The sequence below is a fragment of the Scylla paramamosain genome, unplaced genomic scaffold, assembly GCF_035594125.1.
Source record: "Scylla paramamosain isolate STU-SP2022 unplaced genomic scaffold, ASM3559412v1 Contig23, whole genome shotgun sequence".
NCBI classification, from domain to species: Eukaryota; Metazoa; Arthropoda; class Malacostraca; order Decapoda; family Portunidae; genus Scylla; species Scylla paramamosain.
In genome coordinates, this window is record NW_026973688.1 from 865,001 (window position 1) to 887,500 (window position 22,500).

General features: G+C 40.4%; 1 protein-coding gene and 1 long non-coding RNA gene across 2 annotated transcripts in view; one reads left to right on the plus strand and one right to left on the minus strand.

The window, feature by feature from the left end:
- LOC135097496 (uncharacterized) overlaps positions 1–22,500 on the plus strand; it is a 94,188-nt gene that overhangs the window by 9,959 nt on the left and 61,729 nt on the right. The window lies entirely within an intron of this gene.
- Positions 7,406–9,891, minus strand: LOC135097506 (uncharacterized). The gene is given in 3 exon segments (XM_063999452.1): positions 7,406–8,286; positions 9,295–9,334; positions 9,336–9,891. Coding segments are annotated over 3 exon segments (867 nt in total). The 5' UTR covers positions 9,480–9,891; the 3' UTR covers positions 7,406–7,603.

Here is a 22,500-nt window from a genome sequence, read left to right on the forward strand (position 1 = left end):
ATCAGAAACCGAAACACATTTTCTGTCACTTATATGATGTCATTACAAGAGGATACAAAAGGCTACAAATGTTTTATATATTTATTTTTTTCCCATTACTTTCCTATATCGATTGTTAATCTCAGTCTGTATATATATATATATATATATATATATATATATATATATATATATATATATATATATATATATATATATATATATATATATATATATATATATATATATATATATATATATATATATATATATAATTGTCTTTATATAAAAATGAAAAAATAAAAAAAGTCAAGATATATATGCTTCTTTGCGTCTTCGCTCGTAATTCTGTTGCCTCGTTCTCTATCAGAGGAAACAAAACATATACGCCAGAAATACAGCAAACTGTTTAGTAGGGTTCATCTGTAGTTGACTTTAAAGTAGAAGTCCCGAAGTAACACTGAGGTCAGCTGGCGCTGGTCAAACCTCACCTAGATTATCCTGTTCAGTTTTGCCTCCTGTATTCCAGGAAGGATCAGTACAGAATCAGTACAGAGGAAAATGACTAAAAAGAAACAAGGCAAGAAGAAAAAATCGTTACGAAAGAAGACTGAAGATAAAATTACATTCCTTAGAGAGGCGCAGATTACGAGTGGATCTGGTAGATGTCTTTTACTTGTATAAAGGAGATCAGAGGATGAAAATATTTAGGATCTATAGTTAGCTCTGGTATTCGTCAGGGAAAACAACACAGAAACCAGAAATGACGCAAACTGTGTTGTAGAATGATTTTTGGAGTGTTAAAAGTAAAGTCTTGAAGAAATAACAAGATTATATTTGACACTCGTCATACCTTATGTAGACTGAACTGTGCATGGCCTTCATATTACAGAATGGAGATAAGTCTATTACAATCAGTACAGTTTAAAAGAGATGAGAAATATTTCCTAGGAAACGAGATCGAAGTTTTGGAATCTACATTTTTTTCCTGGAGAGGCGACGAGCAAGAGTTGCTCCCATAAATGTTAAGTGTTGTATAAGCATAACAAGGGTGACAAAATTCTTAGGGTCAGTAATCAGGATAGAACAAAAGAAATAATGAGTTCAAGCTTGATATAGATGAATTTAGAAAAAAAGAAAATGGTAAGAAATTGGTTCTCAAATAAAGTAGTGGGTTAATGGAATACCCTCAATAATCAGTTTGTTAGTGCTGAATTATTAGGAAGACTTGAAAAAAAGACTGGGCATAATTATGATGGGCATGATGGGTGGAAACAGGTAGGTATGTCACTGTATATACAGGGACCGCCAAGTATAGGCCTGTTCCCTTCTTGCACCTTCTTGTATTTTCGTATGTCATTATGTTCTTACAACACTAAGTAGCAGCCGAAGTTTAGACAATAGGCCTTCTCGTCTCGCAGGATTAACTTATGATTACTTTTTGTGCGCAATCCTGAAAGAAACATACGTATCTAAATGCACAGAACATTCTACTCGATTTAGGATCACTTACAAACTTTAATGTGTCTGCAGAAATGCAGACATGGATGGAGTTCAGCGCCTTGTTAAACCGATATAACGTTGCTGGCACAAGACCAGTGACGATGTTTGTAACAGTTATTTACACGACAACTACAACTACAGGGTAAAGTAAAATATAGCAATTAATCAAAAGGAATTAACGTTTAAGGAAAACAGATTACCGCCGTGAGAAAACTTTCTTCATCTGAATCATGCTAATAACAGGTATAGCAATATTTTGCTGCTGAAGTGAGCAAGGTACTGCCAGACCTATTATGTTGAAGAGGTGGAGGAACGTCATGATGGCGGGAAAGGCTAATTAACAGGATGAATTGAAGGAGAAAAGGAAAGAGGTGAAAAAAAAAAAACGCAGTTGCCTTGCAAAATGGAAAAATAAATATAAGAAATAGACATCCGAAGACAAGGATGAGGAGGGGAAAGGGAATCAGGGAAAAGAAAAATAGATGAAGAAGAATGAAAGGAACAAACATCTGAACAGAACCAAATAATTATATGGAAAGAGATGCTGCATATATTTATGAAAAAGATACTTAGAAAAGTACACTAAGAAAAGAGAAAGCTAGAATAGGAACAAAAAAAAAAAAGACGAAGGAAAAAACATCGAAGACTAATCTAGAAAGAAAAAAAATAGTAGAAATCTTTTATGCTAATTAATAGTTTTACTGCCGTAGTCGTTGTGGAGTTTTCTTTACACTAACAACAAAGTCTGGAGTCTTTATAAGCCTCTACAAGAAAAAACATGATCAAGAGAACATGTTTTGCAGTTTGTATCCCGTATGATGTGTAGAGGTGGCTGTGGAACAAGAGGAAATGTCTCAGAGTGGCCAGTGATTAAGGAAAGACGTGTGAAATAGCACCCGCTCTTCACGATCTGTCTCCATCACCCTCGGCATCACAAGCTGCACACAGGTCTCATATGATCTCGTTGCTGCAAAGCCTATATACAGTTGGTGAATCAGTCTGTGGTTGTAAATAGAGATAATGGAAGACCCCTGACCTTGTTGTTGGCAAGCCTCGATAAAGTCAGTCAGTCAGTCGGCAGTTGTGAATAGCAGAGGCACTGGAAGAAAACTCTGCTTTTCCTTATTCTTGGATATGACCTTGTTGTTGGGAAGCCTCAGTAAAGTCAGTCAGTCAGTTGTAAATAGAGGTGCTGCAAGACGCCTTTGTTCTTCTTTATTCTTGGATATGACCTTGTTGTTGGGAAGCCTTAGTAAAGTCAGTCAGTCAGTTATCAGTAGAGGTGCTGCAAGACTCCTTTGTTCTTTATTCTTGGACAGGAGTAAGCATTCGTCTTGATAAGTGAAATAATAACACAGGAATGTATAACAGTGTATTCGATACCACCTTTAAGAATGGGTGTTTTACTGTATGTGGAACACACACACACACACACACACACACACACACACACACACACACACACACACACACACACACACACACACACACACTGTCCCATAATCACCATTGATGACCTGGAAATAATATTTTGACATTCTTTGCCCCACCTTAAACAATTACTGAAGACATCAGACTTACTTCAGTGGTGTCCATAATCAGCATTTCCTCGTCTTCTGTGACGAGTGATGGAATCATCTGGACAGCAAACATTAATCCATGTTGTGGAATATACATAAAACCACAAATAATATAAAAGTCATCAGATGAATTATTAGTGCCATAAGAGCCACGTTTACCATTTATACACACAGTACATGAGGTGAATTAGATACACATGCTTCTGTTGCTCTTCCAGGCTGTACCTTTCCTTTCTTCTTTCAGAGTGCTGGATAGATTGTCCAGGTATTGGCTGTAAAACTTATGATAACTTTTACACCTTTGCTTGGAGAATTTCATTACGTGAATGAAGGATCCATGTACTTCATCTCACATCACACCTGGGGTGCCCACATTTGTCATTTTGGCCTCAGTTTCACGCTGAAAATGTTAAACACAACATTTTCTTATGAGTTCGTGTAACTCATCTCATTGAAAAATTATGTGAATTGTTATAATTACAATATTTATTATTTGCATACATGACGTAATGGTTCACACTTTATTGAAAATGTATCAGTGGTCAGCCTCACAACAAACTAGATATAAACAATGTGTGAAAAAGAAAACAAACGAAAAAAAAGTCCTCAAAAAGCTCCTGTACCGTAGTGTTGGAAAGTCCTCAAGAACATTTGCCACAGAAAGCTCAGGATTATACCTCCTTCGCTGCCTGTATGACAATGTTCTCTCCATCTTCCGCTGGCACAGCTGGAAGTCAGGAGTAGCGGTCCTCATCTCCTGCTGCACCACATTCAAATGAAGATGGATGATATCTTCATCATCATCTTGAGACAAATCCTGAAATACACAAGCCAGGAATTATTAAATTATATCCCCAAGCAACGAATGAGCCTATATAGCTCTACTTGCATAAATAAATAGGACTACCTCTCTTCCCAGGCAACTACCTTGGAAAAAATCATATTGGGACCATAGAATATAAGACCAGCTCACTAACAACTATGCTACAATCAATCAGTGGCTAGGAACACACGCCGAGGGATGTAACCAGCCACACGTACACCAAGCAGATATCACATGAACACATATCTCAGGTTTCTGACGCTTCACCAAACCATCATTGTCCCTGACACTCTCTTCCTGAATGGGTCGTTTCTCACCTCGATTTCTGTCTGGACAACTTTTTTTTTTTTTTTTTTTTTAGCTCCAGAATACAGTTTGATGTTAATGGCAGCCTTAAAAGCTTCATCTTGTTCCTCAGTGACTGCCTCCAGCACCGATGAAATTTACAAGATTTTGAGAATCAACAATTAAAATCAGTATTGTGTTTAGTGTGTTATCTATAAAAATACAGATATTCTAGTCAACAGATATAAAATTACTTAGAGGATCTCCAAGGTATGGATAATCTTTCAGCAGGGCATTCAGTATAGTGGAATACCGTTTCCTGCACACCAGACTGAAGGAAGACATGAGACTTTAGGATTTCTTATGTGATAAAGAGTTTTGATATCAGTAAACAGCTTTACAATCTAAACTGAAAAGTGAGTGACTTGTTGACTTGTCTTTGAAATAATTGTAGGTTTACTTGAATTGGGTGGAAGTGTGTGAAACAGAGAAAGAAGGGAGGATTACAGTCATGATGTTCTGTGCTGCTGAGTGGAGGTGCCATGCTGGTGTGGGGTGGGGTGGCTGTGAACCCCTCTCTGATTACATCCCTACTCATATGCGCGTGGTTTTGTTTTATAGGTGTGAGTGCAGGCTGGTATCCATCATGTGACATGCCTTTCTTGGCACAATACTGGGGCAGCCTTCTGTCTGCAGGTTGCTCATCTGCCACTTCCTATTCTCCACTAATCTGCACTTAATTCACCATTATTAATCTTGGGTGACTTGCTCACTAAAGAAAATTTATATCACCAAGAGATACAGTGTAACTATTCTGCCAACAGAAAATAAGTCTCTCAAAACTTCAAGGTGATGAGGGCTTGGACCTTCCGTGCAGTTGTTACATAATTTTTTTTAAATATTCGTGGAAACAAACCCAACAACCTTGCTTTCAATTCGTAATATCTATTGGTCACTCCAGATTACAAAAATTAAGGATATTTTCTTCAAAGTTCGAAGGTAAGACGTGTGTATCCTTCGACCATGTTTGGCCTTGCTCTTGCAATCCTGATACCTTCCCTTACCTTGACCTTAAGCCTTCGTGACCCTTGGCACAGCCCAATGTTTACTGCACTCTCCTACACAGACAAGTAGTGCAGGTGATACACTTCCGTGGAAATATCGAAAATCGTATATTTCTCCTCGTTGTCAGTAGCTGGCACCTTTTTTGCGCCTTCTCTCTTGTTGATTCTGATCTTGTTCTTGCTTATCCAAGACGTGAAAACCCGGACACAGCCGAAATGTGACTCAAAGTCACTGCACTACACACCAGCAACATCTAAAACATATTACAGTGGATAGTAAATTGGTTTCAGAACCTCAGATGTGCCATAATTACATGCAAGTCTCCTTAACACACACCAATAATAGTAAATTAATTACATCTGGACACAAAACGAAATATCACTGAGTGTCACTACACTGGACATCAGTAACACCTCAAACATCTCACAGTAGCTAGCAATTGTATTCCACAACCTCTGACACACCACAGCCACGTGCATAACTCTTTAACACACACAAATAACAGCAAAACATTTACATCTAGGAGCGGGACTTGGCATTTATCCAGCAGCATCCAAAGAAAACGTGCCACACATCACCACCTCATACCCTCTTATTGAAGAGCCGACCTACGATTTCTTTCCATACCACATGAATTCACACACCAAAATCAATTTCTTATGCTACCTTTATAATGCATAGACGGTTGAATAGAGAAAAAAAATATCTCGAAAACGTGATGCACAGAAAACTGTTAGCGTAACGAAAAGGTAATTTGCAGAGGGTAAATTACAAAAATATTTATCCTTAAGAAAAAGGTTTGCTTCGGCGGAAGGATGAATTATGCTCGTAATTCACTCATTTGACCAAGTTTGCCTTTAGCTCACACAGATCTACCCTTTTCTTACCTCATATTTTTTTTTACAGTGGAGTCTTGGAAGGAAAATAACTGTCGCGCCCGGGAGGGAGTGATGCAGTGAGTGTTGGAGGATATGGCCTGGCGGTGACTCGTGGCGGGAATAGTACGTGCGGGTTAACGCAACGAGCCACCCCGCCATCCCTCACTCACCCCGAAGCGTCTAGTAAAATTCGGCCATTTGTTCAGCGGCAGCAACGGAACACGGGGAGGCGGCAACACATCCCATGTGATGCAGTACACATGGGGGAGGGAAATATGAAAACAGCATTTGTTCGCCACGGTACAACAAAGCGCCAGCAGCACAAACCACGCTCCCCGCCGCTGACGGAGCCAACACACAGCCCGGCCTGGAATCACAGACATTAAGTGTATTGTAGCGTACCTGAGCCGCGGGGAGCCGAAAGATGGTACGCACAGGTAATGCTTTCGTGTCAAGAGCTGCGTAATGGTATCCAGCAGAGCAGCGGGCGAGGCCGAACCCTTACACTACTACAAGGAGGAGGAGGAGGAGAAGGAGGAGGATAGGAGACCACTGAACGGTGTAAATAAATCCAGATGGGAAGTGGAAAATGGGAAGTGGGAGAGAGAGAGAGAGAGAGAGAGAGAGAGAGAGAGAGAGAGAGAGAGAGAGAGAGAGAGAGAGAGAGATTTCCTGAGGAGGAACTGTGTGTGTGTGTGTGTGTGTGTGTGTGTGTGTGTGTGTGTGTGTGTGTGTGGATGGGTGAGTGAATGGGTGGAGGGACAGGAAAGCTATGGAGGGGGTATAGGAGGGAAGAGAGTGTGGGGCCGGAAGAGATGTGAGTGTGTACGTATGTGTCTGTGTGGGTGGAGGTGGGGAGGGCTAAGGCCTCTTTCACACAAGGCGTGAAATTCACGCCGCGTGAAAAATCAGGCGGCGGGAAGTTCACGCTCAATTGTTCACACGTGGTGGTTTTTTTCACGCCTGACTCCTGGAATTCTGTTTCATTATTGCATTGCTGTGCTCCGAGAGTGGTCACAACTCACAAGTGTGTGTAAAAACAGGTGAACAAATGGCTGCCCAGAGTAAAGAAAAAAAAGCCCTCCTTTTATATTTGTTGTATAAAAGACAGCAAAAAAAGAAAAGAAGGCGCTGCTGGGTGCACAAGATAGTGAGTTTAAGGAGTAAAGAAGGAGAATTTGCCACACTATTCGCAAAACTAAGGATGGATGAAATCAAATTCTTCAATTACTTCCGAATGTCAGTTGAAAGTTTTGACGAATTGCTGTCATACACCCAAGGCAAACTAACCCACAACAAATACTCTCAGGTAAAGTATTTTGTTTTTGCTTACTAAGTAGGCTCGTAATAATGACAATAAAAATAACAAAACTTTATTTCGTGAAAAATATACTTTTACATAGTATTCCAATCCATGTGAACATGTAACAAACAAAATAACCAGCTAGAGGCTCCTTTTATGGGTTCACTATTTTACATTACTAAGATTCTCAACAATTGCCTAAAATATCAATTATGGATGAGTGAGAAGAGACAGATGACACTGAGGGAGGGTTACTATCGGGGTTACATGGACTTTGCATTGGCTGTAATTGTGCATATGATGGACTTTGCATTTGCTGCAGTTGTCCAAGGGAAGGACCTTGCGTTGGCGGCACTTGTGCAGCAGTGGTATTTGGTACATTATAGCTGTAATATGTGGTAGCTCCAGATGTTTGTGAGACATTGATGTGGGGATAGTTATTTCCTGCTTTTCTTATGTTAGAGATTAATGATATAACCCCTCCCTTTAGCTCCAATTCCTCGTCTTCTGTAAAATCTTTTACAGACGACAGCAAAGACCTGAAAAATAAACCTGTTTCGTCTGATTCGCTTTCATCCGACTTATTTAGGTAGTCAATTATCTGCAAATCCACCGATTTTGGTTTCTTTGAATTTCTTTCAATTTTAGGCGAAGGTTGAATCTCTAAATCATCTTGCTCATCACAGTTATGTCCCGTGATATTTGATGCAGTTTCTGCGGCCTCAAACGTGTTTAACAGAAATTGCATTTGCTGTGCGTACAAGTAATTCCTTTTCTTTGCGCCTGATCCTGATGGAGCATGTTTATTTGCAAAATGAGTTTTCCTGAAAGAATCACGCAGGGTCTTCCATTTCGTCTGAACCTTTTTAGCTGAAATAAAAAAAAAAGTTGGTGTAATATTTAAAACTAATATCTAACATTGTTTGACATTTTGCTACTATTTTTTTTATATCTTTTTTTTCAGATATCTGGCCACTGGTTGCACAATGACAGAACTGCATTATTCATATAGACTCTGCATATCAACAATAAGTGGAGTAATAAGGGAGGTCTGTGGTGTATTATGGGAAGTATTACAAACCAAATGCTTTCCGTTGTACACGGAGGAGAATTGGAATAGCATTTCACAAGGATTTGAAAAAAATGCAAATTTTCCTAACTGTTTGGGGGCAATAGACGGCAAACACGTCAGAATTATTAGCCCTCATAATTCTGGATCCTTGTATTACAATTATAAGAATTTTTTTTCCATTGTGCTTTTGGCTGTATGCGACTCCAACTACTGCTTTTCGTACATTGATATTGGGTCGTACGGAAAAGATTGCGATTCAACCATATTTAAAAGGTCATCTTTTTACAAATCATTACAGAGTGGTGAATTAAGTATACCTAAACCAAAATTGTTGCCAAATGAAAGCAACACTGAAATGCCATTTGTATTTGTTGCTGATGAGGCTTTTGGGTTGTCTGAAACAGTCTTGAGACCATATGCAGGCCGCATGCTATCAAATAAAAAACGAATCTTTAACTATCGTTTATCGCGTGCACGGAGGTACATAGAATGTACGTTTGGAATATTGTCCAACAAGTGGAGGATTTTCCATCGTCCACTAAATGTGTCTAAGGAATTAGCAATATATATTGTAAAAGCCTGTTGCGTGCTGCATACTTTTGTTCGAACCCGAGACGGTCATAGAGTTCATGAAAATAGTAATAGCGATGGAATACAAAATGTTGAAAATTTTGGTCGACAACAAGGAGGAAGAGGAGCTAACCGCATCAGAGATTTTTTTGCAGATTATTTTGTAAGCGACAGTGGTTCAGTGTCATGGCTAAATGACAACATCTAATAAGTAACTACTTACTAAGCCTACTTACCAATATCATTTTTAGCTCGGTCTTCTTCAATATCTGCAAAAATTTTCCACAACATCTTCACAAATACTTGTCCATGCATTGACCTTCTTTTGCCTGTCCTTGTAGTCGGTACAGGCAGTATCCCATACTGCAGGGTGTTTTTCAACAGCCGTTATTAAGGATTCGCTATTAATTGCAGTCATCATTTGATCTGAAAAAAGTGTTATTTTTAAAAACTTAGATTTTTCTATGTTTATGTATTTGTTATTACATAAGTACACATTCAGTAACAATAAAAAATGACTTTAATTATCCTTTTACCTATTGTAGATTTTCATTCAGTACGGGAGGTGCACACGTCCACATTACCCGCTGCCTGAACTGTACTGCCAGGTGGCGGCGTGACAAAACACGCCGAGTGTGAAAGAAAGCATTGAACACCATTGGAAGCTAAACTTTGGCGTGAAATTTCACGCTTCGTTTTTAGCAGACACACGCGCGGCATCAGGCGTGAAATTCACGCCGCGTGAAAAAACTGCCACGTCTGAACAGAAGTATGCATTTTGTATGTCCGCTTAGGTTGGGCGTGAACTTCCCGCCGCGTGATTTTTCACGCGGCGTGAATTTCACGCCTTGTGTGAAAGGGGCCTAAGAGTCAAGAGGGAGAATACAAGAAGGGGAGAAAAAGTGGGTGCGTGAGTGTGTGGGGGAGGAGGATGGCAGAGAGAAGGAGAGTAATTACAGTCTGAAAAATGTGAAGAGAGGTTGATAAGAGACAGGTGTGAATGGGAGGGAGGATATGGAAGAGGGCTGGGGTGAGGGGCGAAGTGATGGGGAGTGGAGATGCGGATAACGGAAAGGCGTGAATGGGAAGTGGGAAGAAGAGTTACATGGAGGGAGAATGATTGGAGAGAGTGTTTGGGGAGTAGAGAGGGAGAGTACTGGGGGAGGGAAGCAGAGAGAGGGAGAGGGAAGGGTTACACAGCGGAGTGTTGGAGGGAGCCAGTGTAGCCAGAGGTAACGCACAGGAAACTCATCATTGTGTGTGTGTGTGTGTGTGTGTGTGGTGGTGGTGGTGTTTTGTCATCCCTCATTGCACTAGAAAAATAAATGTTGAGCTACCCACAGACGTTGATGTATCGCCAGTTTGGGAGCCTCTGCACCAGAGAGGCGGCGTGGCTGGTGAGGAGGAGGAGGAGGAGGAGGAGGATGATGGAGTAACGAGAAGTGCATTATATTTTTATCCACTTTTTTTTTTTTTGTGCATATTTCCTCCTTTGTTTTTGTTTGTTTTTTGTTGTTTGGCTCTTGGCTGTTGTTGTTGTTTTTGCTGCTGTTGTTGTCTTCTTTTTCTTTATTCTTTTGTTTTCCTTTTCTTCCTTATAATAATAACAGTAGCAAGTTAAGGAGAAAGAGAATAATAGCAAATAAGAGAGAGAGAGAGAGAGAGAGAGAGAGAGAGAGAGAGAGAGAGAGAGAGAGAGAGAGAGAGAGAGAGAGAATGAGTGTGGTTGTGTGTGTGTGTGTGAGAGAGTGTGTGTGTGTGTGCGTGTGTGTGTGTGTGTGTGTATAAGTCAGAGGTGATTAGATTTCATGAGTACTGTTTGTGGGTCAAAGTAGGATGGTGCAGAGTCCTTGTCAGACTACCGCTGGATACTATTATGACAACACCCTTGGCACCTCAGGAACTTCCACAAAACGCTGCCAAATGCCATCTTAGCCTCGCACTGAATCCAGAGAAGCAAAGTGACGGTAGTTTAAAAGTTAGGCATGTAGAAAAAAACAAATTTGACGGTAGAAGGAATAAGGTGGCAGGGTCGTGAAGCGTGGCATACTGTTAGAGAGAGAGAGAGAGAGAGAGAGAGAGAGAGAGAGAGAGAGAGAGAGAGAGAGAGAGAGAGATGGTACAGCGTGGTATTCCAGATTGGTGTTGAGTCGTGACAGTGCCAGCCGTTCACTCCGATCATTATATAGTTGCTGCCGAAAGTGAAGAATAGAAAAAAAAAAGGAAAGTAATTGTGAAAGGCAACTCTTGACATAAACGCTTTAAACAATGACTCTTGCAAATCACTGTTGCACATGCGTTGGCTCAGGCTACGTTAGGTCAGCTCAGGTTTAGGGGCGCTACTTTGGCACGCGATCTACACAGCCAACGTGATCTATAAGAGTCAAATTCTGCTTTGGTATGCGATCCACCTGTTTTATTTATTTATTACGGCTTAGATAAAACATTTTACATTTACTTATATCTATTTAAAAAGTAATTACCATTTTTATATATACATTTATTGAATATTTTATACATTTATTATGAAAAATAAATAAATGTGAATGGAAGGAAGATGAGGTAGAAAAGCAAGAAGTTGACCGTCAGAGTTATTCTCACCGCACGCCACCAGAAATAATCAATGTATTATACAAGCCCAAATAATGATCACGAATTTGATGCTTTAAATAAATAAACTAATAAATAAATAAATAACGATGATTACGATGCGCGTGACGAAGATAACGATGCGATTCCACGATAATGATACGAGTTTCCACCGTAACGATGCGATTCCACGATAATGATACGAGTTTCCACGATAACGATGCGATTCCACGATAACGATGCGATTCCACGATAATGATACGAGTTTCCACGATAACGATGCGATTCCACGATAACGATGCGATTCCACGATAATGATACGAGTTTCCACGATAACGATGCGATTCCACGATAACGATGCGATTCCACGATTCCATGATAACGATGCGATTCCACGATAACGATGCGATTCCACGATTCCACGATAACGATGCGATTCCATGATTCCACGATAACGATGCGATTCCATGATTCCACGATAACGATGCGATTCCACGATTCCACGATAACGATGCGATTCCACGATTCCATGATAACGATGCGATTCCACGATAACGATGCGATTCCACGATTCCACGATAACGATGCGATTCCACGATTCCATGATAACGATGCGATTCCACGATAACGATGCGATTCCACGATTCCACGATAACGATGCGATTCCACGATTCCACGATAACGATGCGAGTTTCCACGATAACGATGCGATTCCACGATAACGATGCGATTCCACGATAACGATGCGATTCCACGATAACGATGCGAGTTTCCACGATAACGATGCGATTCAACGATAACGATACGATTCCACGATAACGATGCGATTCCACGATAACGATACGATTCCACGATAACGATGCGATTCCACGATAACGATGCGAGTTTCCACGATAACGATGCGAGTTTCCACGATAACGATGCGAGTTTCCACGATAACGATGCGAGTTTCCACGATAACGATGCGATTCCACGATAGCGATGCGAGTTTCCACGATAACGATGCGAGTTTCCACGATAACGATGCGGGCGCGGCGATAGCTATACGACATTGGCTACCAACCTACATAGGTACCAGGACGAACCCTTCCTCCCCAAGGGTCCACCCCAGTCCCTGGGTGTGAGGGCAGTGACGATGCAACCTTGCCGCACCTCACACGGGTCGCCATGAGCAATGACCCACCACACACCACTCCCCAACCACTGTCATGAAGTGAGCCCTTTTCTCCCCTAAAGGACCCCTCGTACTGCCAGTGTCTGGTGCATGGTGCACGGCGTGCCCTCGTTCATGGCGAGTTGTTCAGCCCGGCGTCATCATAATCAAGGGACCCGTACACACCCTCCACCAGACTCTATGGAAAGAGCCCTTACTCCCCATAAGGACTCCCCCCTCCGGGCAACATCTGGTGAGTGGCAGACATTGATCTCTTGCTTATGGCGACCCCTTGCCTAGTGTAAGGCGCTGCAAGTGGACGACTACTATTGAAGCTCGAGGCCGCAAAGGAAAAGAAGGACCTGCTGCCAGTTCTCTACCTTGGGCCCCAGGCCGGACCCGACAGCCACCTTCTCCCCCCGTGCGGCGCCCAAGGCCGTCACGGCCCTCAACGAATTTTGGCCGAAAGTTCTCAAACGTCATTTAAATTTTGATTCGAATATAAAATCGTCGATGGTAAATGAAAAGTGGCTTTAGTTTGAAAGTGTGCAAGAGTGGGCTGATCAATGAAACAAGATGAGGCAGCTTTGCTCCGGAGTATTTGAGTGTACCTTGCGTGTTTGCTGGCCGTGAATATGCGCATGTTCGTGTGTGACTAGACAGAAACAGTAATCCAGTGGTAGTGACTATTTAATAGGGAACTTAACAAGATTAGATACATTTCTGGATGAGTGGACGTAGGTTTGCATGTCTTGTACACGAACTGTCATCTGTAGACATACTTTTTTTTTTTATAGCTGCTATTATGCTCTTTAAAAAGTAAGAAATACGAGTAGATCGTCAATTTTTTTTTTTTTATCATCACATTGTTAGCACTTGATGACAAGAAGACACGGAGTGACGAGTATATACACTTGTAAATTTGTGGGTGGCCGAGAGAATGATATTAGTCATCCCGAGATGCTTAGGGACACCTGGACTGTAAACATGCAACCCTCACCTGAAACGTGGTAAAGAGAGCGGCAGAGCCAGCGTTAATTCCCAGTGGGACCATAACCCTCAGCCGGCCAGGCCTGTGGCTTGCCTTGGCCCAACAGGCTGCGTCGCTCATGCCACCTCAACCACGCCTTGCATTGCTCACACGCTTTTTACTCACTAATTCTTATATATATATATATATATATATATATATATATATATATATATATATATATATATATATATATATATATATATATATATATATATATATATATATATATATACGAGTATATGAGAGAAAGAGAGAGAGAGAGAGAGAGAGAGAGAGAGAGAGAGAGAGAGAGAGAGAGAGAGAGAGAGGGGTTGGGGGAAGGAAGCATTCGGCCTGGGTGAGGGAGTGGAGGAATTAGCAGTAACACGTGAAGGGCAGACCAGTGTGTAGGAGAGTAACATAAGATAACGTAGGAGAGGAGGGGAGAGACAGTTTGAGTGAAGGAAGAGAGTGTTAGTTGGGTGGGATGGAAGGGAGGGGAGGGGAGGAGAGGGAGGGAAAGTTTGTGTGAAGGAAGTACAGTGTTAGAATGAAAGATGACGGGCAGACCGTCCTGCTTTGCCTATGATGCTGCTTATTGAGAGCAGGCTCCCTCTTGCCTTTCATCAGTTTTGAAGTTAAATGTTTTAAATTTGTGTATATTAAAAAATCTCCAGTTCCTGTCAACACGACTGCATGTTTTTTATTTTATTATTTTATTTTATTTATTTATTTATTTACTTGTTTGTTCTTTTGCTGTAATTGCAATATAAATATAATATAACTTGAAAGTGTGTGTAGGAGAGTGAGGTGTCCGGCAGTGTTTATCACGTCACCAAAACAATGTCAAACCCTCCGCCACACCTCGGGACACCGCCACCCAGTGGGGACAGAATCCAGGGCCCGCCACGCTCCGCCGTGAGGGAGGGGCTTGTGCCTCAGGCGATCGTGAACAGAGTACAGGGAGAGAGCGGAGCGTTAGAGATGGCTCAGTTCCGCGGCGCCGACCAATGGGAGACGTGGCACTCAGGCAAGGATAGGCTGATTCCACCAACCAGCGGCGCGGCGAGGCGAGGGGCGGGGCAGGGAGGGGATGCCTCCCCGCCACCACGCGATAAAGATGGCGGAGTTTACAAAATATATATATATATATATATATATATATATATATATATATATATATATATATATATATATAGAGAGAGAGAGAGAGAGAGAGAGAGAGAGAGATGAGAGAGAGAGAGAGAGAGAGAGAGAGAGAGAGAGAGAGGAGAGAGAGAGAGGAGAGGAGAGAGAGAGAGAGAGAGAGAGAGCGTGTGTGTGGTACTTAAAGTTTGGGATTCTTCTCTCCACTGCCAAACTTAATTTTTGGAAGTACAGAGGCAGACATCTGCCACTCACCACTCCACTCTGTCAGTCTGTTAAGCTCCTCCTCAAGTTCATTGCAGTCTTCATCGCACGTCACCTTACCACCTAACTTTGTGTCATCTGCTAATTCAACTTCCACCACAGCCTGTTAAACTATCACTCGCATCATGAAAACACCCCTTGAAAACCCCAACAACTTCCACCACAGCCTGTTAAAACTATCACTCGAGTCATGAAAACACCCTTGAAAACCCCAACAACTTCCACCACAACCTGTTAAACTATAACTCGCATCATGAAAACACCCTTGAAAACCCCAACAACTTCCACCACAGCCTGTTAACCTATCACTCGAGTCATGAAAACACCCTTGAAAACCCCAACAGCTTCCATCACAGCCTGTTAAACTATCACTGGAACTATGAAAACACCCTTGAAAACCGCAACAACTTCCACTACAGCCTGTCAAAATTGCACGAACCGAGAAAGGTAACAGAGAGCATACAAGTACGATCTATGGTATCCCTTGGTCACCTTCCTTTACCACTAGCATCGTGAATGAAGGAAAGCTCAAAAACCTTCCAGTAAAGCAGACTGCAAATTGTGGAGATGAGACGGCGGAACGTTTGAGAATATCAGTCCCCGTGTTCTGAACCGCTCCGGCTCTCGTCACGACTGTTTTCCAAGGCCACAGAGACGCTTAGCCGGGTTCTCAAGAGTGTTCATCTTGTAAATAATGTAAAAAAAATTATTGTATATCACTAAAACCCGTGCAACTCCAATTAGAGGCTTTTGAGTGCAAGGACGGATACAGGGGGAGGGGCCCAGGGGACCCGAGCCCCCAAAAACATCTCCGTTCCCCCAGAAATTCTCAACTGTATGCGGACAGTGGGTACAGAACTGACTTGCTTATAATGTGTTCCATCTATAATACGGAATGTGTCGTCGGCTGTAGGCATATGCAGGCGCGGATGCTGGGGGGGTGGGGATGGGGGGGGAGGCAGATGGCCCGGGCCGCCCCAAAAAAATATCACGATAACTGAAATATTTGAAATACCCAAAGAACTGAGAAAACATAAAATATATTTAGGACACCCCCTAAAAACCTAGAGAGTCGGGGAGCGAAGCCGGCCGCCGCTGCACGCTGTCCTCCAAACCCCTTTAAATAATTCCTCCTGTAGGAGTTGCTTGGGCTTTACAGGCCCGACTACTCTTTGCTTGGTGAGTCACTTGTTGAATACTTGGGAATTTGTAAATATATTTCTTTAGATCAGCCAGTCTTTGCAAATGTGTTACCTCAATCCCATGTAAAAGAAGCCCTATAAGAATTCCTTTTGATCTTGAGCTGTGTCTAATTTTACATATTAACTCTTTATTTGTAAAGGTTAGGTTTGTAATTTATATATGAGCTGTATTATGATCACCCACTTGCTGCTTGCATATCGAAATAAACGTTGAGTTTTTCTTGGCATGCTCGCTATGGCGACGATTTCTCCCTGTCCAGATCTGCCTTTTTACTGGTCAGAATGTACACTGTCAATTGTTTCCTGTTATTGCTTGCCACCTTAAATATTGATTTGCACTTCATATATAGATACAACAAAATTAATTTGTCACATAATACGTTGATTGCTCGGGAGCTGCGGATTTTAAGCGAAGAACCGCCATCACTATCCATTGGTCTTCACTGTGTTGAGGCTGTCGCTAACTCAGGAAAAAATATTTTATCATCGGGCCCCCCTTCAAATTGATTTTCAGGATCCGCCCCTGTCTGAGTGCAGTGAAGGTGCGGCGCGAAGACGTTTCAGAATATTGTTGTTATACATGGCGGTGCGTGCGGCGTGAGTCACGGGGCGCGGCTGAAGGCGGTGTGAAGAGGGAAAGGGTTCAGAGATGGAGTTAAGGGGGAAGGAGTAAAGGGATGGAGTGAAAGATAAGGGGGGTTAAGGGTAAGCTGTAAGAGTTGGTGGATTAAGAACACAGGAATGAAAGGGGAGCAAAGGGGGAGGAATTAAGGGAAAGGAGTCAGGGTTTTGGAAGGGGAGGGCAGGGATGGGTAGGAAGGTAGAGGAGTGGAGTAATTAGAAATGGGTAGAAATTAGGAAGGGAAAGAGTTAAGAGAGAGGTAATAAAGGGAAGAAGTAGGAAGGGGATAGAGGTAAAGAAGGTACTTTCTCTCTCTCTCTCTCTCCTCTCTCTCTCTCTCTCTCTCTCATCTCTCTCTCTCTCTCTCTTCTCTCTCTCTCTCTCTCTCTCTCTTCTCTCTCTCTCTCTACTCTCTCTCTCCTCTCTCTCTCTCTCTCTCTCTCTCTCTCCCTGTAACAGACAAAAATTAGTGTAAAAGAATACTGCACGTGGGTGACTTAAGCAGTGAGAACGAGTGATATTTCCAGTGAACTTTGATAATTGCACATGATGAACAGTGACGCTAAATTAAAAAAAAAAAAAAAACGTCCAATGGAGTGCCAGTCCCAAACAGGTCGAAAGGGTTCTCCAGAATTACAACATAAGTGTCTTGAAACCTCCGTTTTGAAAGAGTTCAAGTCATAGGAAGGAGGAAACACAGAAACAAGCAGCGAGTTCCAGAGTTTTACCAGAAAAAGGGATGAATGACTGAGATACTGGTTAACTCTTGCACTGAAGGTTAATGAGTAGCAGTGATAATACAAACCACCAACACTGACACCAAACGATGAAAACTGATCACACACAAAAAAAAAAAATAAATAAATAAATAAATAAATAAAATCTTTATGAGCTTTGAACACGAAATATAGACAATGAACACTGGTGGGAAATGATGAATGCTGAGGCAAATTTTTAACCATGCAATATTTGGTCGTAAATGTTCATTTGACGAGTGGCGCTGCTCGTGTTGCAAAATAAGTAGATGAGTTAAAATTTTGTGCAGTGATATCTGACCTTTTGAGATGGATGAGAGGCGTTACTTTTGTGGTTCAGTACAGGTAGAAATTAATGTAAAAAACGAATATTAGATTTATTTGTTTATTTTGTATTAATTAATTCACCCATTTACTGCAGGTGTTGCAGGAATGGTAGACTTTTTTCTTTTCATTTAATTAACTGGTGCAGGTGTTTATGAATGATGGTGACGTGCGTGATGATGATGGCGGTGATGGTGGTGGCGGTGGTAATAATGATTACAAAACTGTATAACGATATCTGTAGCCGAAACTCGTGTCGTCTCCATACTAACACACACACACACACACACACACACACACACACGATAAAAGAAGCAGGGAACAAAAGAGCAAAACATAAGACAGCCGGCAAATAGACACAAGAAACAATAAATCAGGCAACAAAGGAACGAAGTAAAAACAATCATTTACAAAAAACTCCACGAGAACACTTGACTGGCTGGAGAAGAGAAGGACGTGAAATAGTAAACAATGGCGGCTAATGAGCAACGATGCCACACACAGGCAGACAGACACACAGACAGACACACAGACAGACAGACAGAGGGCGACGAAATAACACATAATAGCAAGACCACACTTCAAAAAAAACATTGCTAAGGTATATAGAAAAGAAAGTGTTGGGAAAAATAACGAAATCTCATCGGAAAGTAAATTTTGCAAACGGCGCCCTGATGGTTGACATGAGAGGAAATGACTCGTAGTCTGCACCAAGGAAGGGACCAATGTGTCAAGGAATAGAGAGAGAGAGAGAGAGAGAGAGAGAGAGAGAGAGAGAGAGAGAGAGAGAGAGAGAGAGAGAGAGAGAGAGAGAGAGAATCGCCACATCAGTTCTATAACACTGCTATACTTCGTCAAAATTTATGGCAACCCTCCTCCTCCTCCTCCTCCTCCTCCTTCTCCTCCATTTGTATTGAGAGTTGGTTGTAAGTTTCCCCATGGTCCACTGTACATGTTCCCCGGTGCGTCCAATACAGTGTGTTTTGAAATGGAGTGGTGGGTGGGGAGGAGCCTCCTGCTGTATTACCCTTCATGCTTCCTTCTCCTTGTGCTGAGAGAGATGGACCGTCAATGGAATGTTACCGTTAATATATATAGCACCAGTTATATTATTGTCATCCTCTTCCTCTTCCTCCTCCTCTCCCTCTTTCTCTTCCTTCTTCTCTTGTTCCTCCTGCATATGTAAAGGGGTGACCTGACCTGACCTCCTCTTCCACCCCTTTTTGCCCTCCTTAGGTGACCTATCTGCCGCAGTGCCTAGCTGTCAGGTCATTCTGTGTGTGTGTGTGTGTGTGTGTGTGTGTGTGTGTGTGTGAGTGTGTGTTTTGTTTGTTTGTTTGTTTACTCTTCGTATTCTTCATTTTCTTCTTCTCCTTCTTCGCTATCGTCATTATCATCGTTTTCTTCCTTTTCTTCTCCTTTGCTGTTGTTGTTGTTGTTGTTGTTGTTGTTGTTTTTCCTGTTTCCTTCCCTTTTCTCTTCCTCCTCCTCCTCCTCCTCCTCCTCCTCCTCCTCCTCCTCCTCCTCCTCCTCCTCCTCCTCCTCCTCCTTCTGGTGTCCTGGCGTCAGTTGGTGTTCATTAAGCAAGAGAGAATCATGCTTTAATTCTTTCGTGTCCTGCATGCACGCCTCCCTCTCTCCCCTCTCCCTCTCCTCACTCTCTCTCACCTCTCCCATTCCCTCTTCCCTCCCCCCTTTCTCTTCACTTCCTCTCTTCTCTCTTTTGCACTTTTTTTTATATTCTGTCCTCGATTCGTTTGTCTTCCTGTTTCCTTTCCATAGGATAGATGCAAAAAACTTTAGATAGGCAGGAACTCAAAGCAATAGGACGATGGTTTGAGGGATTAGAACGGTCACCCTTTTTTTAGGAACAGGCTGAATATAGGCAAACTTCCAGGAAGAAGGAAAGGTAGATGTTGACAGACAGAGCTGAAAGAGTTTGACTAGGCAAGGTGCAAGCACGGAGGCACAGTTCCGGAGAACAATAGGAGGGACATCTTTGGAAAGAAATGGGATATTGCTAAGTTTTAGATCAGTTCTTTTTTTTATTATTATAGATTTGTAGCTTGGCATTATGTTAATAATATTATTATTTTGTTATATTTTTTTTAATGAATCAGGTATTTATTTTAAAAATTTTTTTTTTAAATATATAGAATTATTATTATTATATATATATATATATATATATATATATATATATATATATATATATATATATATATATATATATATATATATATATATATATATATATATATATATATATATATATTTATTGTATTATAGTCTTTAAGTAATAATTGATGTCTTTAAGTAATAGTTGATGTTATATATAAACATTTAAAATTATATAGATGAACTTTTCATAGATTTATTATATAAGATGAAGATTTTATATAATTCTTTAATTATATATAAAAGTGATTTTTTTTTTCTTGAGAAGGTTCATTTATATATGTATTTATATATAATATAATTTATGTAATCATTTATTTATATATGCATGTTTCTATATATATAATTTTTTTTTTAAATCTTAAGTAGCTAATTGCAAATATTACTATTTTATATATTTAATAATTAATTTGAAATTGTTAAAAGTTTAATTATTTCTTGAAGTTCCCATGAACTTACTGAATTTGCATCAGAGTTTTTGCACGTAATACTTAGTAGTTTAAGATTAATATAATAAGAATATTGATGTTAAGAGATTTAGTTTTATCAAGTTTAATTCTCAGCATGTAATATTAAAGAATTTAGAAAATTAAGATTTAGCAGTGAGTTAAAGCCTAATTAATATTGTATCAGCAGTTGCAGTTATACTCTAAGGTTCGATGAGAATATATTGGTTTATTGTTATATATATATATATATATATATATATATATATATATATATATATATATATATATATATATATATATATATATATATATATATATATATATATATATAATTTTAAGGTGGGCCTGAAAAATAAAGAAGTGAAATCAGATTATTTTTTACAGGAAAATTATGTCATAAAATTAAAGTTGAAGTAATAAGGAATTGTATTTAAACAAGGATTAGACACACTATTATGCCAAAAAGTAGTTTTGTAAGCAAAGTATTAATAATTATGTTCTTAAAATGTGAAGAATTTGTGTGTGATGTAGTGTTGTCAGAGGAACCTGTTTTTGAATGGATACACCACGAAGAATATTACTTAAGTTTGTACATTAGTACGTATACCAGCATTATTAGTGTATAGAGGCATCCATTAACACAGTTTGAACACTGCCATAACTTCTTTATTACAAGCGTTTGGACCTGTCAAAATCATTACAATAAACACATCTCAGTTTTTTTTTTTTTTCATCTTAAGTCCCCAAGCATCATTAATAAGCAGATCAATATGAAAATTGAGAATGGATGTATGTAGAATTCACCATATGCTAAGTACAATTAAAAATCAATTATATAACCAATCAACCACATTGATCTTCACTTATAATAATCATTAGAAATATAACTCACAACGGTAGCTCCAGCCGCATATGGATTGCCTCCATGAACTTTCCGAACGAGTAGTTGGATTCATAAACTGTAATACATGAAATATTCCCTGAGTAACTATCAATCTTAATAGCCGACCGCACAATCACATTAACACTGTCATCATAAAAGATCATCACTAATACAAACATTTTGTCGATGAACATCACAAATGTTTTACGTGAACACCAGCTGATAAACCCCCACACAGTACTATTATAACCAAACATAGCCATACATACCAGCATAATACAATAATCCCAAGTCTTGAATAAATATTACATCCAGTGATCCATCACAACACACTTCAGGTAGGGGCGGACAGCAACTAACCCTGGCTGACCGTTCGTCGCCACCTCATCACCCTGCTGCCACCTCACCTCACCTCCCCACTCCCCACTGCCACGTCACAAAGACGTGCGGCTTGCGCACCTTGTACAGAGCTTAATCCTCGTCTACATAAGTACACTGATACACAAACTAATTTAGAAATAAACAAATAAATAAAATAATTTATATTCAAATTATCATCAGACTGATGATACAATTAGGTCATTTTTATATAATTAATTACTGAATAAATCATCAATAATGTTGAATATATTAGATCAAGGTGCAGCTAATGCATTTTTTTTTTTTTTATGTAGGAAGGATATTGGCCAAGGGCAACAAAAATCTAATAATAAAAATGCCCACTGAAATGCCAGTCCCTTAAAAGGGTCAAAGCAGTGGTCAAAAATTGGTGGATAAGTGTCTTGAAACCTCCCTCTTGAAGGAATTCAAGTCATAGGAAGGTGGAAATACAGAAGCAGGCAGGGAGTTCCAGAGTTTACCAGAG